This window comes from Ptychodera flava, chromosome 10 (assembly GCF_041260155.1).
Source record: "Ptychodera flava strain L36383 chromosome 10, AS_Pfla_20210202, whole genome shotgun sequence".
Lineage (NCBI taxonomy): Eukaryota > Metazoa > Hemichordata > Enteropneusta > Ptychoderidae > Ptychodera > Ptychodera flava.
In genome coordinates, this window is record NC_091937.1 from 2,877,383 (window position 1) to 2,898,279 (window position 20,897).

General features: G+C 37.8%; 1 protein-coding gene across 1 annotated transcript; it reads right to left on the bottom strand.

The window, feature by feature from the left end:
- Positions 1 to 460: 460 nt before the first annotated feature.
- On the bottom strand, positions 461 to 17,741 carry LOC139141746 (organic cation transporter protein-like). Its single transcript, XM_070711373.1, has 10 exons — positions 17,104 to 17,741; positions 13,812 to 13,915; positions 7,787 to 7,941; positions 6,652 to 6,820; positions 5,908 to 6,049; positions 5,562 to 5,653; positions 3,730 to 3,947; positions 3,403 to 3,514; positions 2,339 to 2,548; positions 461 to 1,891 (listed from the first exon to the last, which is right to left on the bottom strand). Exons 1-10 carry the CDS (start codon positions 17,548 to 17,550, stop codon positions 1,708 to 1,710), a joined length of 1,833 nt encoding a protein of 610 aa, XP_070567474.1. The 5' UTR covers positions 17,551 to 17,741; the 3' UTR covers positions 461 to 1,707.
- Positions 17,742 to 20,897: the final 3,156 nt, after the last annotated feature.

Here is a 20,897-nt window from a genome sequence, read left to right on the forward strand (position 1 = left end):
ATTGTATGCGAAAGGCATGGGTACACGAGGGGTAAAGGTGACCGTGCATGATGCTTAAAATTGATTGATCAGATGTCTATTTTTGTAGCACCCAATAAAGTATTTCAAACATGTTTGCATGGTCAGGCAACAGTTGATAAACCTGTCTCAAAACTTGGAAACGTTAGTTTGACCTTTTCGGGAATGTAATGAACTTCACAGAACATCCCAGATTGCTTGAAGTGACCAGCTGGGCAATCAAGAACACGCGCTTTCTCGTTTGCTTGATTTAAGTTTTGTCGTCGGATTTGTGTGGCTATAGTTGATGGTATTGCTTAATGCAGTTTTACTATATGGGTAGTGAAGCTCGTCATTATGAAGATCGAAATAAGTCAGTTCTGCCATGATGGACTTTCGGGTCATTCGATACAAGCAGACGACGTGTAGAACACCATGGCAACGAATATTGTTTCGTGAAATGTTTTGGTCGTGATATTCTCAAAGTTTTATTAATATGCAAGTTTTTGCGAGAACGGGCTTACAGATTAAAAGAAGGCAATCATGAGAATATACAAAACGAGCTGAAACGGAATTTTCATCACAAAGTATAGAAAAGTACATAAAGACAACAAAAGTAGGTACACCTACAAATAATGTCACGTTGTAATATCTCGATGACTTTACGCAACATTTTCCATAATGGTTTGACCTGAGATGTACCTAATTGTGACCCTGAGGTAAAATATGGTGCTGCTTTTCTCGTCTTTAAGAATGTCATGTAATTGCCCATATTGTTATGCCAGTTTCTATTTAAAATGTATAAGAATTCGCAGTTTGATATTTTCAGCAGCATTCCGGTTCATTCAGCCTCTGTATATGAGGAAACTATGGAAAGCAACATACACCTTTTATGTCGATTATTTTGTCTCAATATGAAACAATGTACACTTGATATTCTGATAATTGTAACGAATGGTGGACCAATACTTCCCATTAGTTCAAATTAAACAAAATACAAATGACGTCATTGCATATGTTTACATGATGTCTCACAAAGGAAGACGACACAGTGCTGACCATAATGACACGATATTAATCACTACTAAAGCAATATGTTAACATCTGTTATGAAACATACTCTATGAAGTGGTAACACAATGACTACATCCATGGTGGAACTGTGCTAAAACCCAAACATTCCTTTTCTTTTTACCCTTCAACGTAAAGTTAAATTTCTACTCCCACTTGGATGGCCACACAATCATTTACTGTACAAAAATTAATATCAGTAAAGTATTTCATAGAAAGTTTCAATCTCGTTCGAATTTCAAATCTAACCCTATACAAGACAAAATTACTTAGCAAAATGGTCAGCCATCACAAGCACCTAGCTGCATCCTAACCTTAAATTTACACAAATTTCCGGCCACACTATTAAGTCCCTATGTTATGATAGTTATGCAATTTTTACCCCATTGCACTTTTTGAGATACATGAAACACAACCTCTCCCGTGACTTTATTCAGCTTACATTACAACAAATATATCAGCTGTCAACGATGTTGGTATCTCTCTTGTTAAGTAGCAATCGATTATTAAACAATTTTGAAGACAAACAAACATAATTACAATCATGTATTATTTTCATTCTAAGTTAATTTATAGAAAGTTGAGCCTGTTCTACTCCATAAACAAATCTGTTCCTACATAATATGCATATGATCGTCATCATAATTCAGTTGTTTGGCTTCCAACATTAGCGCTTGTTTCAGTTGATGTGTCCAAAGCTTTATTTTCCATTCCACCGTTCTCTTGCAAATTCTTTGCTGTCTTCTCTACTTCATACTTCTCCTTTGCTGACCCAACGCTATTGTTTTTCGAACTTTGTTCTTCTTTTATCCCTTTTGTTTTCCTACGAGATAAAAATGATTAAGTTTGGGCAGTTATCATCGGTTGTTGATGCATGTTCGTATGCATGAATTCATGGGTATGTACGACCATACTCACCAATATACTTAGAAATCATGGTTTATAAACATTGCTGCCATTCTCATTCTATCCGACATACTTCAGAAATGCTTATAATCTCAACATCCTTATATTGTTGTACTCCTAATATTTTTTAACTTTATTCACTATCACCCTTTGCCTCAGATAAGGATTTTTCCTTTACTGACAAACAAGAGGGTTCAGCGATTACAAGATATCCTTTTTCTCTCATTTCATGACACTTCAGTGTTTCCCTTAGCTTGTAATGTAATAGTTCTATTTTCAAACAGAAAAATGACAGACAATTCTGATCAGCGAGCAGCAGTACCATAAATGATCATTACCACATCACTGCTACCACATTACTTACTTCCCAAATTCTTCGCTCTCCTCTATAGTCTCTGGTAGTTTCTTGTTTCTGGTTTCAGGCAGCAGCAAGGCTAGCACACCAGCTACAATTGACGTCGATCCAAATATTATGATTGGCAATGGCTCCCACAAAGTCCCAATCAGAATCATCTGCGGGGCCAATATTCCTCCTATACGAGCACACATCGAAGCAAGACCCATACCAATTGTCCTATCGTGGGAAAATATTAGCACTCAAAACCACATAAAGCTGCATGAACTATGATAGCAGTTACCATATTTGGTGTAAGGATGCATCATAAATGCCTATGATAGGACACATGGCAATAATTTAAACATAGTTTAATACAAGTATGTTAATTTTCCAACTTTAACATAATTGTAGAAACAACGCAAATGAATATATATTTACCATGAACGATGCAGTTGTCAGGCGAAATTAGCAGATAAGTTTAGATGAATGATAAATTTTGGAAATAAAAAGAAACCTTACGATGGTGAATTTTATTGTAACTTTACCGGAAAGTAATCTTGGATAGGAAAACGAAAGTTACGTTCATGATTGTTATATTTCCATCCATAAATAGTACTAAATTATGAAACTATATCCCTAAACACCTATAAAAGTGTCGAAGAACCCTTACAATATGAGAATTGTATCCTTCACTCGATTCAAAGAAAACTGTCTGCAGTATTTCTCAGACTTTATGAGAAAGTAACCAGTCATTCTTTATATGACCATAACGATTATGAACTATGTTTCTTGTTTCGCCCAAATGATCCATACGTTTGAAGTTCTTTTTCAGAACTGAGTGCCGAAAGTGAATGACATTCACTTTGGCCAAAATATTCTTACCGCAAATTCAGTTCCATCAAATCGAGGAGTAAAGGGCATTTATATGTTACATACAACGATCAGATTTTTTGTCGTATTAAATGTAGGCTGACAGATAAACTTCAATTATCAATGTAAACTTCAGTTTTCATTTCTTTTATAGATAAATTTCCACTTTCTGCTGTCCATGTTCACAATTGCAAACACTGATTTGATTTAATGAACCTTACCTCACAGGAGTTGGATAAAGTTCAGCAGTAAAAACATAAATGATAGCGAACGAGGCTGAGATACACAGCTTGCCAAGCATTGCCAACGTTATTCCAATCCATTCCATTCCACCTGTTATTTGTAAAAGTTAATAACGTTGAAAGTTGCGTAAATGACGCGAAAATCGCACAGACCCATCTGCACAGTAGATATCAGGACCTGGCCAGCTTTATCGCAGTTAGGACTGTGTTCCAATTAACATTTCTGCATTTTGCTATTGAGATACAATGACATATTTTCGGGTGACCAAGGAAAAGCAATACAAATTCGATAAGAATACCACTTACATTTGGGGACAAACAGGGTGAGAATACAAGCAACGCCTCCGATGACTTCAGTTACAAACATGGACCATCGACGACCAAGAATTGTCTGTGGAATGTACAGACTCAATGTATAAGCTGGAATTTCCACAGCACCGGAAAGGAAGGCGTTTAAGTAGTCACTTCCTCCAAGATTGGATGTGTTAAGAGAAAGACCATAGTATACCAGACTAACGGTAAACCTGCGAGAAAACGTTGCAAAATAACTTCTCAAATATTGTGCATACATTCATATAAGAAAGATTCCATTTACATGTTTAATATTCATTATTAAGAATATAACATTGTATCAATCTCCTATTTGCAAAAGCTTGCGCATAAGATTTAATTAAATGTAAGGTGTCATTGTAGGTTATCTTAGGAGGTGAAGGTAAAAACTAGACATAGTAATCAAGTCTGCTTTAGGGAGCCATCATTATTTACGGCCTGGGGGTCGAAGGAATTTTATCGGAAACTCCGAAATTTCAAGTAACCCCCTGCCAACCATGATGAATTTGAGTAACCCCCCTAACTCAGAAATTTTGACTGCCCCCAAACACTTAGAAAAGTTAAATACCAATATTTGTAAAATTTACAAAATACATGTACAGCAATAGTAAAAATCTATCAAATCCTAGTGTACCCTGCTAGATTATCATCGATTGTCTCATGACGGTTGAAAAAGGTGAAACCCACAAAATGAAATTCAAAGTGACAACAAAATACAGATATAAAAGCTAACGCGAAACCAGTATCCAACCATAGTATTGTTTAATTTGTATGGGTATCATGATAGGGTTTTCACTAAGATATCTGACAGGGCAGACTTTGAAAGTACAGGGGGAGTACACGCGAGAGGCTGAGGGGAAAAGTGTCAGAGGGGGCTATCCCCTATCTTGCATGGACAATTTTAAGATATTGATGTGTGCAATGGTGCAGTCTGGTACAATCTGAGAGGTGTTTTCACTTTGTCTTTTACCAGTAAAACTGTTAGAAACACCCTAAGGGGGAGAGCACGAGAAGGGGATGACCCCCTTTCGCATCGAAAATTTTGAGAAGTTGATGTGCAATGGTGCAATCTGAGAGGTGTTTCAATTTATTTCGCACAAAAAATTGAGTACCCCTTCTTGAAGTGTTCTCTTTTTTGAGTGACCCCTCACTATCCTCCGACCCCCCCCCCGTAGGCCGTAAATAATGACGGCTCCCTTAACCACAGGTGTAGAGATACGGACAGACAGACAGAGCTGGAGACTGTAGATATATTGAAGCTCATAGAGCTAGACTAGCCCACCGGTCGTTTGGCATTTGTCTATAACTTTGCTTGGGCGTACACGGTAGTTAATGGCTCGAAAGGCTTCGCGATCACCCGAACCCCCCACCCCCATCACAACAAGATAATCTAATGGAGTTTATTCCATTAATTTCAGATCAGCTTGCAATCAAGCGACTGTCTGCCGAGGTTTACTTGTTTAATTTACTCTATCATGATATCAATAAGCTCACAGACTTGGATACATCCATAGACATTATGGAAAGACGAAGATGAAGAAACAGGGACGCAACTTACACAGAAATAAGAGAGGGGCAGACGTACCGAGGAGACGGGCAACCGACAGGCGAAATTTGACTCCCTCACCACCCCCCTCCATTTTACAAGGCATGGAGTGGAGTTAAAATATACTCTAGACATTGTTCAGACGTTTAGGTTTACATGAACATGTGTTAAAATAATTACCCGGTGTCAACGTAAGGGTCCGGTGACCTAAAGTACGTACATTTTTTTTGCTTCGACTAAAGAAGCAAATACATCAGCTTACCAATTGTAGAACACGTTCAGAGTTTTCTTTCGCATGTTTGGGTATCGCAACAAATCAATGAAGCTGGCTTTGTTTTTTTCGACTTCCTCTTCCTAAGAAAGACAGTGAAAGACCTGACTTAATATGTAAATAAACCTAGAGACAGAATAGTTTGCACAGGTGCAGTGACGCAAACGAGCACACACACTCGTGCGCACATACTAGTAGTATACATACATACATACATATATACATACATACATACATACATACATACATACATACATACAAATGTCATATCTTTTAAACTGGTGTCTGTTTTATTTTGTGTATATAAATTTTCTAGAAATCTTGCAGTATTACGCACTATTTTCCCCTGGGCTTTTATTTCGTCATATACACTCTGTGGTACAGTCACACCATTTCCCTTTTCATATTTTCTGATGACTTCTTCGGCCCTCTTTGTCCTTCCCGTTGCCAGCAGCCATCTTGGAGATTCTGGAATAATCCTGAAATATTGATGCAAAGGGGAAATATCTTTTGAATTTCGAGCAGCACTAATTTTAGGAGTTTACATACAAACAAATTGGTGTCACCTCAATACATATCTGAAGAAAAATTATGTAATCGGTCGATTTGTGATGTGATATATTTGAAATGATCTGTTGAGCCCTTTATCTACTCTAATATAAGTGTGATGTCTTTCATCGAAAATTCTAGGAAACTCTTAGAAGTTAGCTAAACTTTCGATTTCATACCAGATGTTCCTGGTTTTAATATAAAGGTTCACAAGTTTATGATAGAATATCCCTAGTGTTTGGCTTACCTTGGTTAGTGTATACGGTTATTAACGGTAAAATATGTGTATTCTTCTGTCTTCAATATGGGCAATGTGTAGAATAAAGAGTTTGAAATCCAAGACAAGCTTTTTAGATAGTTTATATCAAGCAATGGTAACATTTGATGCTTCCTAATAAAGTAAACGAGGATGTCTTTATTCGAATATTCCAACAAGATCAATTTCCTTTTTTCTGTCACAATCGTTTAGATGTTTCGAGCTTTTCTTTGTTAAATAATTTATCTGGTTGCAAAATTCATTTACTATTCTTACCAATAGTAAACAATGAACACAGCACATGGAACACTCATAGCCAGCTGCAGTATCCACCAATAACGAATAAGGTAAGCCAATAGAGCTAATAGCATGTAACCAAAGCTGAAGAAAAATTCAATCCCCACGCCTGCTATGACTCGTTTTGACGGTCCAACCATCTCAGTGCCTAAAACAGAAAAAAAGATGTTTCAAACGTCATTGCGGTAGGTATAAACAATCACCTTTCATTTTTTATGCATTAAAATGATAGCCAATAATTTGTAAAAGACAACAAACGCATTTTGTGACAGGTCTATTCAATAAATTCATTTCTGGAAAAAGTGACAACAGAGCATTATCATCATTATTACTATATCGTCCCTGTCGTTGCATGGCCGACCCTCAGAGATTACAGAGTGTTAGTCACAAACCCTCGGAACTGTTTGAATTCATGCATGGCAGGTATTGGTCCAAACTGGATGTTGGTAGGTCACATCTATATCTAGCCATTACATGTATTATTGTTAAGAGTTTGCCTCACTCACTGCAATATTCTCGCCGGCTACCTCCCTGCATAGTGAAAAAATACTTTTAAATACAAGAAACTTGTGTATATCTAAATTGCAAAGCATCATTGATGGCTCTCAATACACTGGGGTTATTTGTATGTTTAGCTGTTTGTTTTGAGAGTTTTTGGTTTTGAATCATCATAAGCACTAAAAAGTCAGCTGTCATACCTTGGAAAGGATGGTTAGGAGGGGAATTTGCAAATTTTAGCACCATGAGAGCCTGCACATCGTTAAGAAGTGAACAATTCTCTTTACTTATCCCAATATCTATTTGCAAAAACAGCAAAGCAGCAAAAATTGACAATGTCCACTCCATGTATTTTCCATTGTGGCAATCCTTGATCCCCACCCCATCCCCAACTGACCAATGGTCCAAGATCCAAAAGCTCATCCATGAGCATCTTCTTCTGAATCTCTGACCAGATAGGATTATCTGTAAACTGTGCCACAAATACTTGAAGGAAATTCCTTAAAATCGTTTGGTGGTATCAGTACTGTTAGGTTCTTATGGAAAGAGAATATGAAACAAAGAAAACTTAGGAGCCCAGCTCGGCTTAGATTGTTTATCTTAATCTTAATCTTACCGATAACGAACGCAGTAAGGAAGGTTCCCATTGCTGTGGCACCCGTTGCCAGACGAAAAACTGAGTAGGCGATGATATTCGGTGAAAATGCACAAGCCGTACCAACGATTGACACTCCAAAGCAGGCTATCATGATTGACTTCATGCGACCAACCCTGTGTAATGTATTGTGGAATAAGTTAGTTGTGACATCATATTATGTTCATCAGTCTCTCTGATATGAATATCCCACGGAGTGGAGGTAAAGCTGGCAGCAACATAGTTGAAGGCTAGTTTCTTGTGTTCAAATGCATCCATTAACACTAAACGGATGTCTTTTGTGATGGTATGTGCAGGCAATGTTAATGTCAGGACAAGACTTTATCCGACAGGATACAGAATAACGAGAATCTATGCCCAGGGCTAAACATGATGATGGCGTGAGTTTTATCGTCTGCACTGTGGTGCTAGCATTCCGCATAGTGCTTCGTATCACAATGCCTGAAGTGTGAATCCCTAAAACATTGCCAAAAGACATGTTTTGGAAAATGTAGCAAGGGAATTATTTAGCAAGGCGACAACATTTTACTGATATACATATTTCGTAATCGGTGAGAACAATAGAATGCTTATTCATCTATATACCATGGATCGTGAGAATTGTTATAAATATGGTAAAATCCAGTCTAGGTTTGGTGTAAGCCTTGGATTGCTCTTATTTGAAAACATCGCTTATTTCCTTTCCTCATGTTTTCTATTTGATCGCAATACTAAAATTTCTCCGGACCTCTCAAATATTTGTGAGGGCAGCTTGGCTTTGCAAAATACGCTTTAGCATTTATTGCATCAATTTTCTTGTTCAACTTGAGTTTGCATTAAGCACAAAACTCAGTTTAGTTCAGCTGTAAGGATGAAAGTTCAGAGGTAATCTGAAACAGCCAATAAGCTTCATGAGAATGGATGATATACGATCTTTATTCTGAGAGTGGAAACATATGTCAAACATTCAGTTGATATTACCAATTTTACCTTCCCTCTGTTACCTAAAAATATCATCATTTACAATCCGTATATCTTGTTTGTACGCATTCTCTGGTTTGAGATGACACACTGTATGGTCAATCGAAAGTAGTAGGGAGTGTTTATTCATCACCCTAGGTCAAAGGTAACAGCAGATCTTGAATATTTCTCCAAGGAAATCCGAGGAGGGTAAAACATTACGATGCTAAGAACTGAACAAATTTCAATTTGAAAAAAGTAGGGAAATTTTTGTCAAAAGTTACAGCCAGTATTACAAAGGGAACCCATTGCGTTTACCTTAAATCCACTCTCCTAAACAAAGGTTTGGCGATGCGAAAATCTGGTGACGAAATTATGATTTTGACTTCTCTCAAGTGTGATAAACGCTGTAGTGGGTTTGCTTGATTGCGTACAGGTTCTTGAACAACAAACATTTGAAAACACTTTGAATTCTGACTGAGTATCATGCATATACGCATTTTCCATGGTGTAACCGTGGCACACAATGCGATTATGTGGATCATGATAATCGAAATAAAATTGAATCCATTGCCCTAAACGCAATGAGTTCGTAAGTTATGACAAGGGTTCCCTGTGGTTATGAGTGTGTTTTTACGGTCCCTATGCTGCACGATAAGACAACACATGCAAGTGCCTTCCACAGTATTGATGAAAATCGCACACAATTCCACCCTTCAAAGTTGTTTTGAATATTTTCATTAATTCATGATGCAAGAAAATCAGATATATATCTCTAATGACGTAATCAGTCAATGTTTACTGTTCTCGTCATGCATTCATACACACAACTCTCTAAGTTTAGAATTCAGTGTATAAAGTTCGATAATAGAATTATATGACAATTTGACCTTGAGTGGAAGCTTCTATTTGTTCTACAAAAACTGTATCAGGGACGAAAGATATATCAAAACGTTGCCATATAGCGTTATATCTGCCAAGAATAAGGTCATGAATTATAACTAATGAAAGCGTCATCAATGTTACCATCAAGATTCCAGGAAAAGAACCATCCCTTTTTAAGCAGACACGATTGGGACACGAGACACCAAATTTCGTATACTATGATATCATTGTTTACGCGAGGACCACGTGACAAATATGCACAACATTTTTCACAGATCACTTTCAACATATTCTCATACAACATGAAAATTATCCATGATTAAATGTTTCAGATTCTCTTAAAATATGTCTGTGATGTCCATTCTTGCTTACCTTTTGAAGACTTTAACCCTTCGAGTGCTGTAATTTTTTCCACCAAAATTTTAGTGCAACATTTTGTCGATTTTTGTGATATTTTCTGTAATAATTTGGATAATTTTAGACCAAATGGACATCACATTTCATTGGCTACAGTTTTTTATCAAACTTTTTGGCAAAACTCTGTAAAAAACTGACTGGGGTACATTTCATACAGGCAACTTAAATTGACTTTGGCGCTCAAAGGGTTAATGATTATATAACAAATTTCGCATCACAGCATGTTTGAAATCCCACCTGAGAACGTTGATGTTCAAGTACACAATGATGTTATTTCATGCAGAAAACTTTTGCCCCAATCTTAAGGTAATATGCGCCTCGGAAGTGAAAGACTTTGCTCAAACTTTCCTAAAGGCATCTTTCAACCATACTCTTTCAAAACCAAAACTAAAAATCGGGGGTGACCGTGCAAATTTTGGTTCTGGAGAAACAAATTACCCAAGATTTACCGATATTTGAATTTATCCCTGTCGTGTAAACCCTATGGAAAAAAAATAAATTGTTCTATTTTCATAAAACTACGACGATGAAAAGTTTTTTTTCTTCAAGAGCTTTATAATGAACCTCCATAAACGGTAGATCAGAAAAGAATTGTAGAAGTTTGAAAGTCTGTATATCTGTCCCCGAGGCACATTCTACCTTAAAGGAATATAAACATCACGAAGATGGTTAAGGTAATATGAATGCTCTGGAAATCTGCCACATGGTTCTCGTGTAAATAGTTATAATAAAATCAATACGACAACACCCTAGGCTGTGAAGGCTTGCCATACACATTATACATTTTGATTGACCACGTTCTCAAAGAGAAATTCGTTCTAGTCCTGGAACCTTTGAAAAAAATCATTGTCAAAATCAAACCACATGAAGAGAAGTGAAGTTAGTACAGTAGTTACCAAGAAGGTTGTCATGCCAAAGTCTGGGTAACGACTCGTTCTTCAAAGCTCTAGATAGTACCCCTCGAGTTCTCTCATCTGAAAACAAACCTAACATTACTATCTATCCGGTGTACATTTCAAAGATGGTATATTAATCATCCGCTCACATTAAAATTTAGAACCTTTATGCATCATTTTACACCAGCCCATCCTATTGATGGACTCTAAACTAAAACTAGGCTGCTAAAGTCTGTCTAATTTTACAAGGGTACCCATTTCAGCGCCTGAAACTTTGTCCTTTCAAACTTTCATACTTCTTTCATTTCTTTTCAAGTATTTCTCAAAGTTTCAGATGCATAATGAAATCACGCAAAATACCATTTCAACAATGCGTCTGTGTATTTGTCGTGAATCAGACGCCCTATCAGACCGCCAATCAGACCACCTATCAGACAATCAATCATACCATCAGACCGCCTATCAGACCACCTATCAGATCACCAAACCACCAATCAGACCACCTATCAGACCACCCTATCAGACCACCTATCAGACCAACCTATCAGACCACATATCAGACCACCAATCAGACCACCTATCAGACCACCAATCAGACCACCTATCAGACCACCTATCAGACCACCTATCAGATCACCAACTAAACCACCAATCAGACCACCTATCAGACCACCTATCAGACCACCAATCAAACCACCAATCAAACCACCAATCAGACCACCAATCAGACCACCTATCAAACAACCAATGAGACCATCTATCAGAATACCTATCAGACCACCTATCAGACCACCAATCAGACCACCAATCAGACCATAGTAGGCATGCAAAAAAGACAGTCAAAATGTCATGTCACCGTTTATTTCCAATTCTTGCACTTGTATTTGGTTCTTTTCGCGGAGAAAGTTGACAAATCAAAGATTGTTGATAGGACACGTTCAAAAACAAACGTTTGTTTTTTCCTAAGAACATTTCCACTGAACACCTTTTACGGCAATAATGTATTATGATGTAATATGTATTCACAATTCAAATTCATCGATAGATTGATTCTAAATTCAGATTAAGTTGGATAGATATCAGAGTTTTACCAAAGTGTGTTTGGTTATAGTTGTTGACCTCAGTAAAAGTAGCGTCAATCTATTGTATGTGGTATGCAGGTTGATTTGCCCTTTAATCAAATTCTGTATACATGGTCTATACAGCTGAATCGTATTAGTATACATAGGGTTCAGGTTGTCTGTCCACATTCTATATGTGACTATAGGGCCATTCTTCAGTGAGTAGAATGTCGATATCTAGTAACGCCACAAAGCGATAGAGCTAGAGTGATGACGAAATGCTGACACAATCACTTATTGGACGACGTCAGAAGTTCAATGTCAGACAATATATAATTCCTGGCCACACGTTTCCCCAATCTTCCACTGAGGCACTTACCCAGCTTACGCTAAACGGGCGCTAAACCCATCGACAGACTCTTTCTATGTCAAACGAAGAAAACGGTGGTCTGTTATAGGGCTGCATTGAGCATGAAGACAATATTATATCTATAGCACACTGGACAGTTTTAATCTTTATCAAGTCAGCGTACCGGTATACACAAGAACAATAACGTGACAGTTTTTCCTGAACTCATCATCTCGCCCTCTACGGTTACACAAGACGTCTGCTACTCCGTTCTGTCTTCAGATGGAGAGTAGGGAGAGCGCAATAAGTGGGCGGATGAAGAGAAATTCCTAATCGTAGCAGAGGGGTTTAATTGAATCAAAATTCCCGAGGAGAGCATATTTATGAGGTTTTTTTTAATTTTTTAAATTTTTATACGGATTTGAACTCACATCTACAGTATCGATGTACTTACCCAGCAAAGAATTCAGCAATCGAAACTATTCGGCCACCGTCGGGCACAAATATGTGTACGAGAAGTGTCTCACATGTCATTCTCGGTAGCAACATAGGTCAACAGTCTGCATTTGATGGAAAACTGGGTCACAGCGGTCGCGAGGGTATTGAATACAAACTCAATTGAAATTAAAGAGCACATTTTTGCTTGGTTTATCAACTAGTGATTTCTTCGATTATCAAATCAATTGTCGGATTAAACATTTTTGACGGAGGCCAGACCCCCCTCCCGACCCAATTTAAAGAAAAAGCCCTTTTTTCCGACATCGAACTTTGACGTTGCCCATAAATGTATCGCACCACTATAAATATCATCTCGTCAAAAATGTCCTAAATAAAACTGATAATTTAAACCTTTCTCATCTGGGAGAATGAAACTGTGATTAGTGCGTCATTCTGTAGTTACAAGCTAACATGTGTCACCAAGAGTTCATGCTGAAATACGAAACTTTTCGTGGCAGGATTAACTCTTGGCCACACAATTTACTCAGGATAGTATACAACAGAACGAAGTGTCAAACTCTTAGAAAAGTTACTGAAAAATAACTGAGGGTGTAAAAGTCGTAGTGAGTATGTGCTTGCGAGAATTAATTTCAGATTCGGCAAACAGTTAAGGTTAGGAGTGCTTTGTCCATCTCTGAATAGACGCCCTCTGTTAACGACGTTTGACAACAACTACTGGGTCCTCTCTTCTCAATGTCAATTCTAATCGAACCAACTTTTGACAAATTACAATACTTTGGATCAAAATAAAAATGTTTGTGCAAGTGAAATACCAGTTGGAAAGAGGACTGTCTTTTGGAAAAGATTTTTATTGATCATCGTTTTGATTGCTGAAATTTGAAAACATCTCGGGTTGGAAGTTTTAATAGAACAGGACTGAATACTTTTCATCGGCCCTGTGTGACAGAACACGTCCAGAAGGAAAATATTTGTATACTTACTTGTCAGCGAGGGCACCGAACAAAACACCTCCAATCAGGAGACCCGCCATATACATCGAGGATGACAGCGCCCCCAGAGGATATCGATCGCAAACCAGGTCAAACTGAAATAATTGATGTCAAAGATAATGTTGTTGTTGAATTCTTTTATTAGGGTAACCAAAACGGGAGAGATTTGTTTCACAGATTTGACATTTAACGCGTAATCACGTACATTACAGAAAGTTTTAAAGCCGGTCTTACTTGGTAGATAAATTGACTTTCATAGATGTTTCTCTATCAAAGGAACATATATTCGTATAACTTTTGATATTTTCATTATGTTCCCCTGTCATATATATACATTTTCATATATTTCAACTTATAAAAGCATGTTTCAGTAGGCAGTACGAACCTCGTCAGCATGTCGTGTACAATATGTAATGTTATTGTTGACAAAGAAAAAATATAACTTAAAAGATATTACTTGTTCAATAACAGCAGACGTTGAATACACACAGTGTGTGTTGATAAGTTGAAAACTAGACAATGCTATCACATATGGAAATATGGTTTTCTGAAATGAGAAATCTTAGACCATACATTTAAATACAAAACAGAAACCACTTCAACGGATTACTCCAACTAACATCAATGTCATTTTATCTTTAAAGTCCCTCAATTAACACGATTGGAACTCATTTGGGAAAATTGGATCTTAATATTTTTCAAATTTCTAAAAAATGTTAGGTTTTCTATTGCTGAATGCAACAACTTTACAAATTACTCATAAAAACAAGTGCATAATTTAAAAAGAAAAGCAGATGAGCTTACGTTTGCAGATGAAACATACATTACCTTACGTTTGCAGATGAAACATACATTACTTTACTATCCAATTATCCCAAATTAGTTCAAATCGTGTTAATTCTGAAGACATAAACCTGAATTATCATATCGGAGTTCGGTGAAATTTCTAATATGTTCCTATGAAAAACAAATGGACAAACGCCCATTATTTACGAAATCAAAAATATTTAAGGATGCATATCCTTACTGCTTCCACTTCTAAGTCTGTCCAATGTGTTGTTTAAGGGTGCGAACTCGTCGTTTCTTGTATTCTTTCTATATTATGAGTAACCTTCTCAAAATCAACAATAAACTCGAATGATGAAATGAATGGCTGATTAACGTCGCTTTATCATGTGCTAAATTTCGCAGTATGCAAGTTATGCAAATTATGTCATCGGCACATGAGCAACTGTTTCATGTGGATACCACTAATTATGTTATGGTTTCTCGATCTGTTCTGTTAGCTTGATTATACTCTGAACGGGAAATTACATCGTACGAGGGCGTTCTTACACTTGCTTCGTGTTTAAAAGCCATAGCTTGAGTGATGGGTACTGCGGTTTCCTTTTCGTCCTGCTTCATGTTCTGATCAATAAAAGTGAATTCTCAACCAATGATTGATATCAACTATCCGAGACGGTAATTTTCCCCTGTTACAAGTTTGACGTGCGTCGGTAAGATTAAGTTAGTGTTAAACTGCTATATTTAGGATGAGTGTAGCTATGCTTTTATTATGTTCCTGTCAAACACACATCTCTCTTTATTGACGTATGAAGTTCTTATCTCTTTCTGACCTAGATATTACAGGTATATTAGTGTAATAAAATATTTTGATGGTCAAACAATGCATCACACGAGAGCTGCTGACCAATGACATCGATATTGGTAGTTTATCGTCCATTTATGAGTGTAAACTTTGAACTGCATACAATATGATATATCACTAAGATAACGGTCAGATTACTTTTTCTCATAGTACAGCTGTTCATATCTGCAGCGTTGGTCGTATTATATTGTGAATCAAGCAATAACATTAAGTAAATACACAGATAGTGGACGGCATATTGAACTTTCATCACGCACAATTTTAAACCGACTTTTGGAAACCAACTTGCTTCTCCTCCTCCTCCTAAACCACAAATATTATGTATCTGATTCTTGGTCCAACTTAAATGTTTCTGTTGCCATGACCTGATTTTGTTGCAGATAAAAGGTGACCTTGCCACGTTAGAGCACCCCTAACGCCGTGTCTCTTCTGCAACAAGTGACGGCTAAAGTGGTCAAGTTTATTCCAATGTTCTTATTGTTAATCTCAATAGCGTATACTTACTACACATGTACCAAATGCAATATTCTGCAGACGATTTCAGTACATACTGATAGGTTCTCAGTCTCGAATTCAAACTGAACAACCAGAAATATAACATGTGTGAATGGATTTGAAATAATTGGAATACAACCAAATTTAATTCAGCCAGCCTTTGAAATTATTAAGAAGGACATTTGCGACATGAATTTCTTTCCAACTACCCTGAATTTGGAATTCGCAATTATCGGTGTCGGTCGCAACAGTAAATGTAGATGTAAACTTGCCGATAGATCAAGTACGTCGACATTTATGTTACGAGAAATGGCAGCGAAATAATCCTGGAACCACTCGTGTTCCTCATTTCGAAAGGAAATGATGTAAAGTTACCTTACGGAAAGTTTTAGCAAAATGTAAGTCTATCAATTTTGAGGCGCTTACTACCTTAATCATGAACAATGCTTATACGGACCAAGAACATTTTTACCCATCCAATCAGAGTGGGGAGAATAATTCCTATCTTTTCGTTGCTGATATCCTTTAAAAGTCTTTTTGATGACAAGTTCATGAGTAAAAATATGTGTACTTTGGTTATTCCGTCAAAAATATGACTTTTTAACTGTCTACCCACAGAAGGTATGTGTCCTTGATTTGGTAAAATCCATCTGTTTCAAGTGACGCTTGTTCATGCACACTGCTATGTACAGCATTCCAACTGAAACTCTAGACGGAAAACGTGGATTTGGCATTGGGAGATTTTATTTTCACATTTGACAAATGTTAACGGAAAGACCTGACTAAAGGAAGATATTCGAGAGATTAACAGATTATTGACATTATTAAACTTGACCGAAGTAATACATGCTTTGTTTTCTGCATAATTTACGTTAAACATCCCAAAGTATGATGATTCTGATCGTACACAATGTCAAAACAGCGTGAAGCCTGCACTGGGGTTCATCTCAGAGTAATTAAAAAAAGCCATGACCCGCCCTCAATATATTTAATCGCTATGTAGATACAAGAGCTGCAGTTTAAGCACGTCATTCCATTCAAAATTATGGTGTCCAACAACTTAACGCAATAGCTTAGTCTGGGTTTGTTGGAATTTAAAAATGATGTTATTCATAAGAGCTCATGATAAACGAGACTCACCTCTTGAAATACGGTTGACTTATATTGAGAACGGTCATACCGCCATCCATGGTCACACTTTATCGTTGTGTTGGTATACTTGGTGATGTCTTTGCCGGGATAAAAGTCAATGTCTGTGATGTCATATCGGTAACAATTACTGTACACCAGTGAGTCACCACAGGCATCGGTTTCATCCTCGAGTGGGATGCTAAAGTTCTTGATAATCTCTGTGCAGATGTCGTTGGCTGCATAGTCTGTACAGTTCTCGTAATAATGCTCGAGTTCTGGAGTGTTACACCAGTGGTCTGTCTCAGCTGCCAGGAACACTTGGGCAAATGCGTGCATGGCCGGGCATATTGCCATCAAGCAAACCAAAAAGTAAAGTCGTTTCTGGTAAGGACCAAACTCACCGAGATACTCCAAAACATCGTCAAATTTCAGCATTTTGGCCAGTTCTCTCGACATGCTAAAGGAGGGTGCAACTTTCCTAGGAGAAAAGGTTGATTAAACATTAACCCATAGGCCCTCTGAAATGTTGTGGAGAAATCACAGTCGGTGTGACCCCATAAAGGGCAGGACAAGGCCGGGTTAAACATGATACCCCTATGCACTCGAGGTTACGGATTCGCTGCTCACAGTCCTCATTAGAAAATTCTGCTGCTTCTCAGGGGTAACCTCGATCAAGGACTATGATCGCGTCATTTGAAATATGGTTGTTTACTTTGAGAGAGAAGGTCATAACAGTAACATAAGCGCTAAATCAACCACATCTTTAAGTTTCCGGTTACATGATATTACTTGTTATGATATTTTTTATTTCATTTATTTATCCCGGCTTTCTTTCCACGATGTTTTGAGTCTATTTTTGAGACATCACATATTTGCAATAGTCATGTACTTGTTGAGTCGCAGCCAGAATGAAAGTGTGGTCTCGAACAGCCAAACAACGGCCTACGAAAATTGTAACAGAGGAATATACATTACCACGCTTTTAAAAACATGTTGCAAAAAGAATTAAATTTAGAGGGAAAGTCCCCGTTCGCAATGATTCGATAGTATACCCTTCTGTCCAATGGTTTTTTCTTGTGTCAGTTGCCACCCAGGGAATACTCCGTGCTGGCCTCTGCCTATTGGAAAAGTTCTAATCTACTTGTTTTTGCTCTTCCTCTCCGCTCTCCGCTCGTTAGACTTGTTTTACAGTGAGTCGTAAGCCCAGCTAGAGAATATAAATGACCCGTCCTCTCCCACCTGCTGCCACAAAACATAATCTGACCTTCTACCGAGAACTTACGTTTTTTTCTCTCGAACAGCTTGATGGGATGCCTCTGCCATGTGTTGCCCATTTATCGTGTTGACAAGTGTATCTCAACAATGCAATTCAGGTCACAAGACAGACTGCGCAAAGACAAGCGAGGGAATGGATCATTTGCCATCCTGGGGCGGGCCCGGAAGATTTTTGAAAATAAAAAGATACCAAGAGGCTTTTAAAAAGTTCGCCCAAGGAGGGCAGAAAGAACATGAAAGATTGCGAGCAGACGTGAAGTAAAAATAACGCACCGACAGTTACTTTCATTATTTACTTTTCATTTTCCGCGGGCCTTTCGGGCATCCAATCTTTCTAACATCTTTTAGATATTTGGGCACTCCATTTTATAATAGATTCTTTCATTTTCAGGGAACTCCATTTCATTACATCTTTCATTTTCAACGTATCGTTCGGTCGCCATATTTTCATAACATCTAATTTCATTACATTACATTTCATTTCATTTCATTAATGATCTGTTTTAATTGATATTTTAACTCACACCTCGCTGGGGTTTTTACATCTGCCCATTTTTTTTTCAATTTGGTATATTAAGTAGTATTATTTACTTGTTGTGCTTCTTGACGGAACTCTACGTTTTCGAATCCGGATTTATAACAACTTTAAAGCAAAACATTTACATCGCAATTTGACAAGGGTTAGACAAGGGCACATGATTTTTTCCTAGACCCACTTAAATATCTGTATATGCTTATTTAATGATTTCCTTTCAAAGCATGCTATACAGGATGATACACCGGTTAATTTCAAAATGAAAACTGCATTCTTAAATTAATAGCCATACCCTGAATTTGAACCAATGTTATACAGTAGGAATACCTAGCACTTCTACAGGGTATCGATAATGTGCAGAAACTTTATTTGGATTTCTTTGCATCAACAAAGGATGTTAAAAACGTTTCCTTATTTAAGATGCAACGTCAAATAGATTTTTCCCATTGGTTATATTTACTTGTCCCTATTGATATGGTGATTATGAGAAATCATTTTGTGTCTAATATAATTTTGAGTCTTCATGAAAACGGTTTTCTAAACATGTAAAATGGCCACCAAATGACTCCATTTTAATGTGTAATATTCAAACTTTTCTTTATTGGAGAGGGACAGCCCTCCTATAACCTCTTTGAGTGATTGGAGTAATTGTGCCATTACACTGTCTATAATTCCACCACCTCTGTGCATTGTGCCATTACACTGTCTATAATTCCACCACCTCTGTGCATTGTGCCATTACACTGTCTATAATCCCACCACCTCTGTGCATTGTGCCATTTCACTGTCTATAATTCCACCACCTCTGTGCATTGTGCCATTACACTGTCTATAATCCCACCACCTCTGTTCATTGTGCCATTTCACTGTCTATAATTCCACCACCTCTGTGCATTGTGCCATTTCACTGTCTATAATTCCACCACCTCTGTGCATTGTGCCATTACACTGTCTATAATCCCACCACCTCTGTTCATTGTGCCATTTCACTGTCTATAATCCCACCACCTCTGTTAATTGTGCCATTTCACTGTCTATAATTCCACCACCTCTGTGCATTGTGCCATTACACTGTCTATAATTCCACCACCTCTGTTCATTGTGCCATTACACTAGTCTATAATTCCACCACCTCTGTGCATTGTGCCATTACACTGTCTATAATTCCACCACCTCTGTGCATTGTGCCATTACACTGTCTATAATCCCACCACCTCTGTTCATTGTGCCATTTCACTGTCTATAATCCCACCACCTCTGTTCATTGTGCCATTTCACTGTCTATAATTCCACCACCTCTGTGCATTGTGCCATTACACTGTCTATAATTCCACCACCTCTGTTCATTGTGCCATTACACTGTCTATAATTCCACCACCTCTGTGCATTGTGCCATTACACTGTCTATAATCCCACCACCTCTGTGCACTGTGCCATTACACTGTCTATAATTCCACCACCTCTGTGCATTGTGCCATTACACTGTCTATAATTCCACCACCTCTGTGCATTGTGCCATTTCACTGTCTATAATTCCACCACCTCTGTGCATTGCGCCGTTTCACTGTCTATAATTCCACCACCTCTGTGCATTGTGCCATTACACTGTCTATAATTCCACCACCTCTGTGCATTGTGCCATTTCACTGTCTATAATTCACCACCTCTGTGCATTGTGCCATTTCACTGTCTATAATTCCACCACCTCTGTGCATTGTGCCAATTCACTGTCTATAATTCCACCACCTCTGTGCATTGTGCCATTACACTGTCTATAATTCCACCACCTCTGTGCATTGTGCCATTACACTGTCTATAATTCCACCACCTCTGTGCATTGTGCCATTTCACTGTCTATAATTCCACCACCTCTGTGCATTGCGCCGTTTCACTATCTATAATTCCACCACCTCTGTGCATTGTGCCATTACACTGTCTATAATTCCCACCACCTCTGTGCATTGTGCCATTACACTGTCTATATTCCACCACC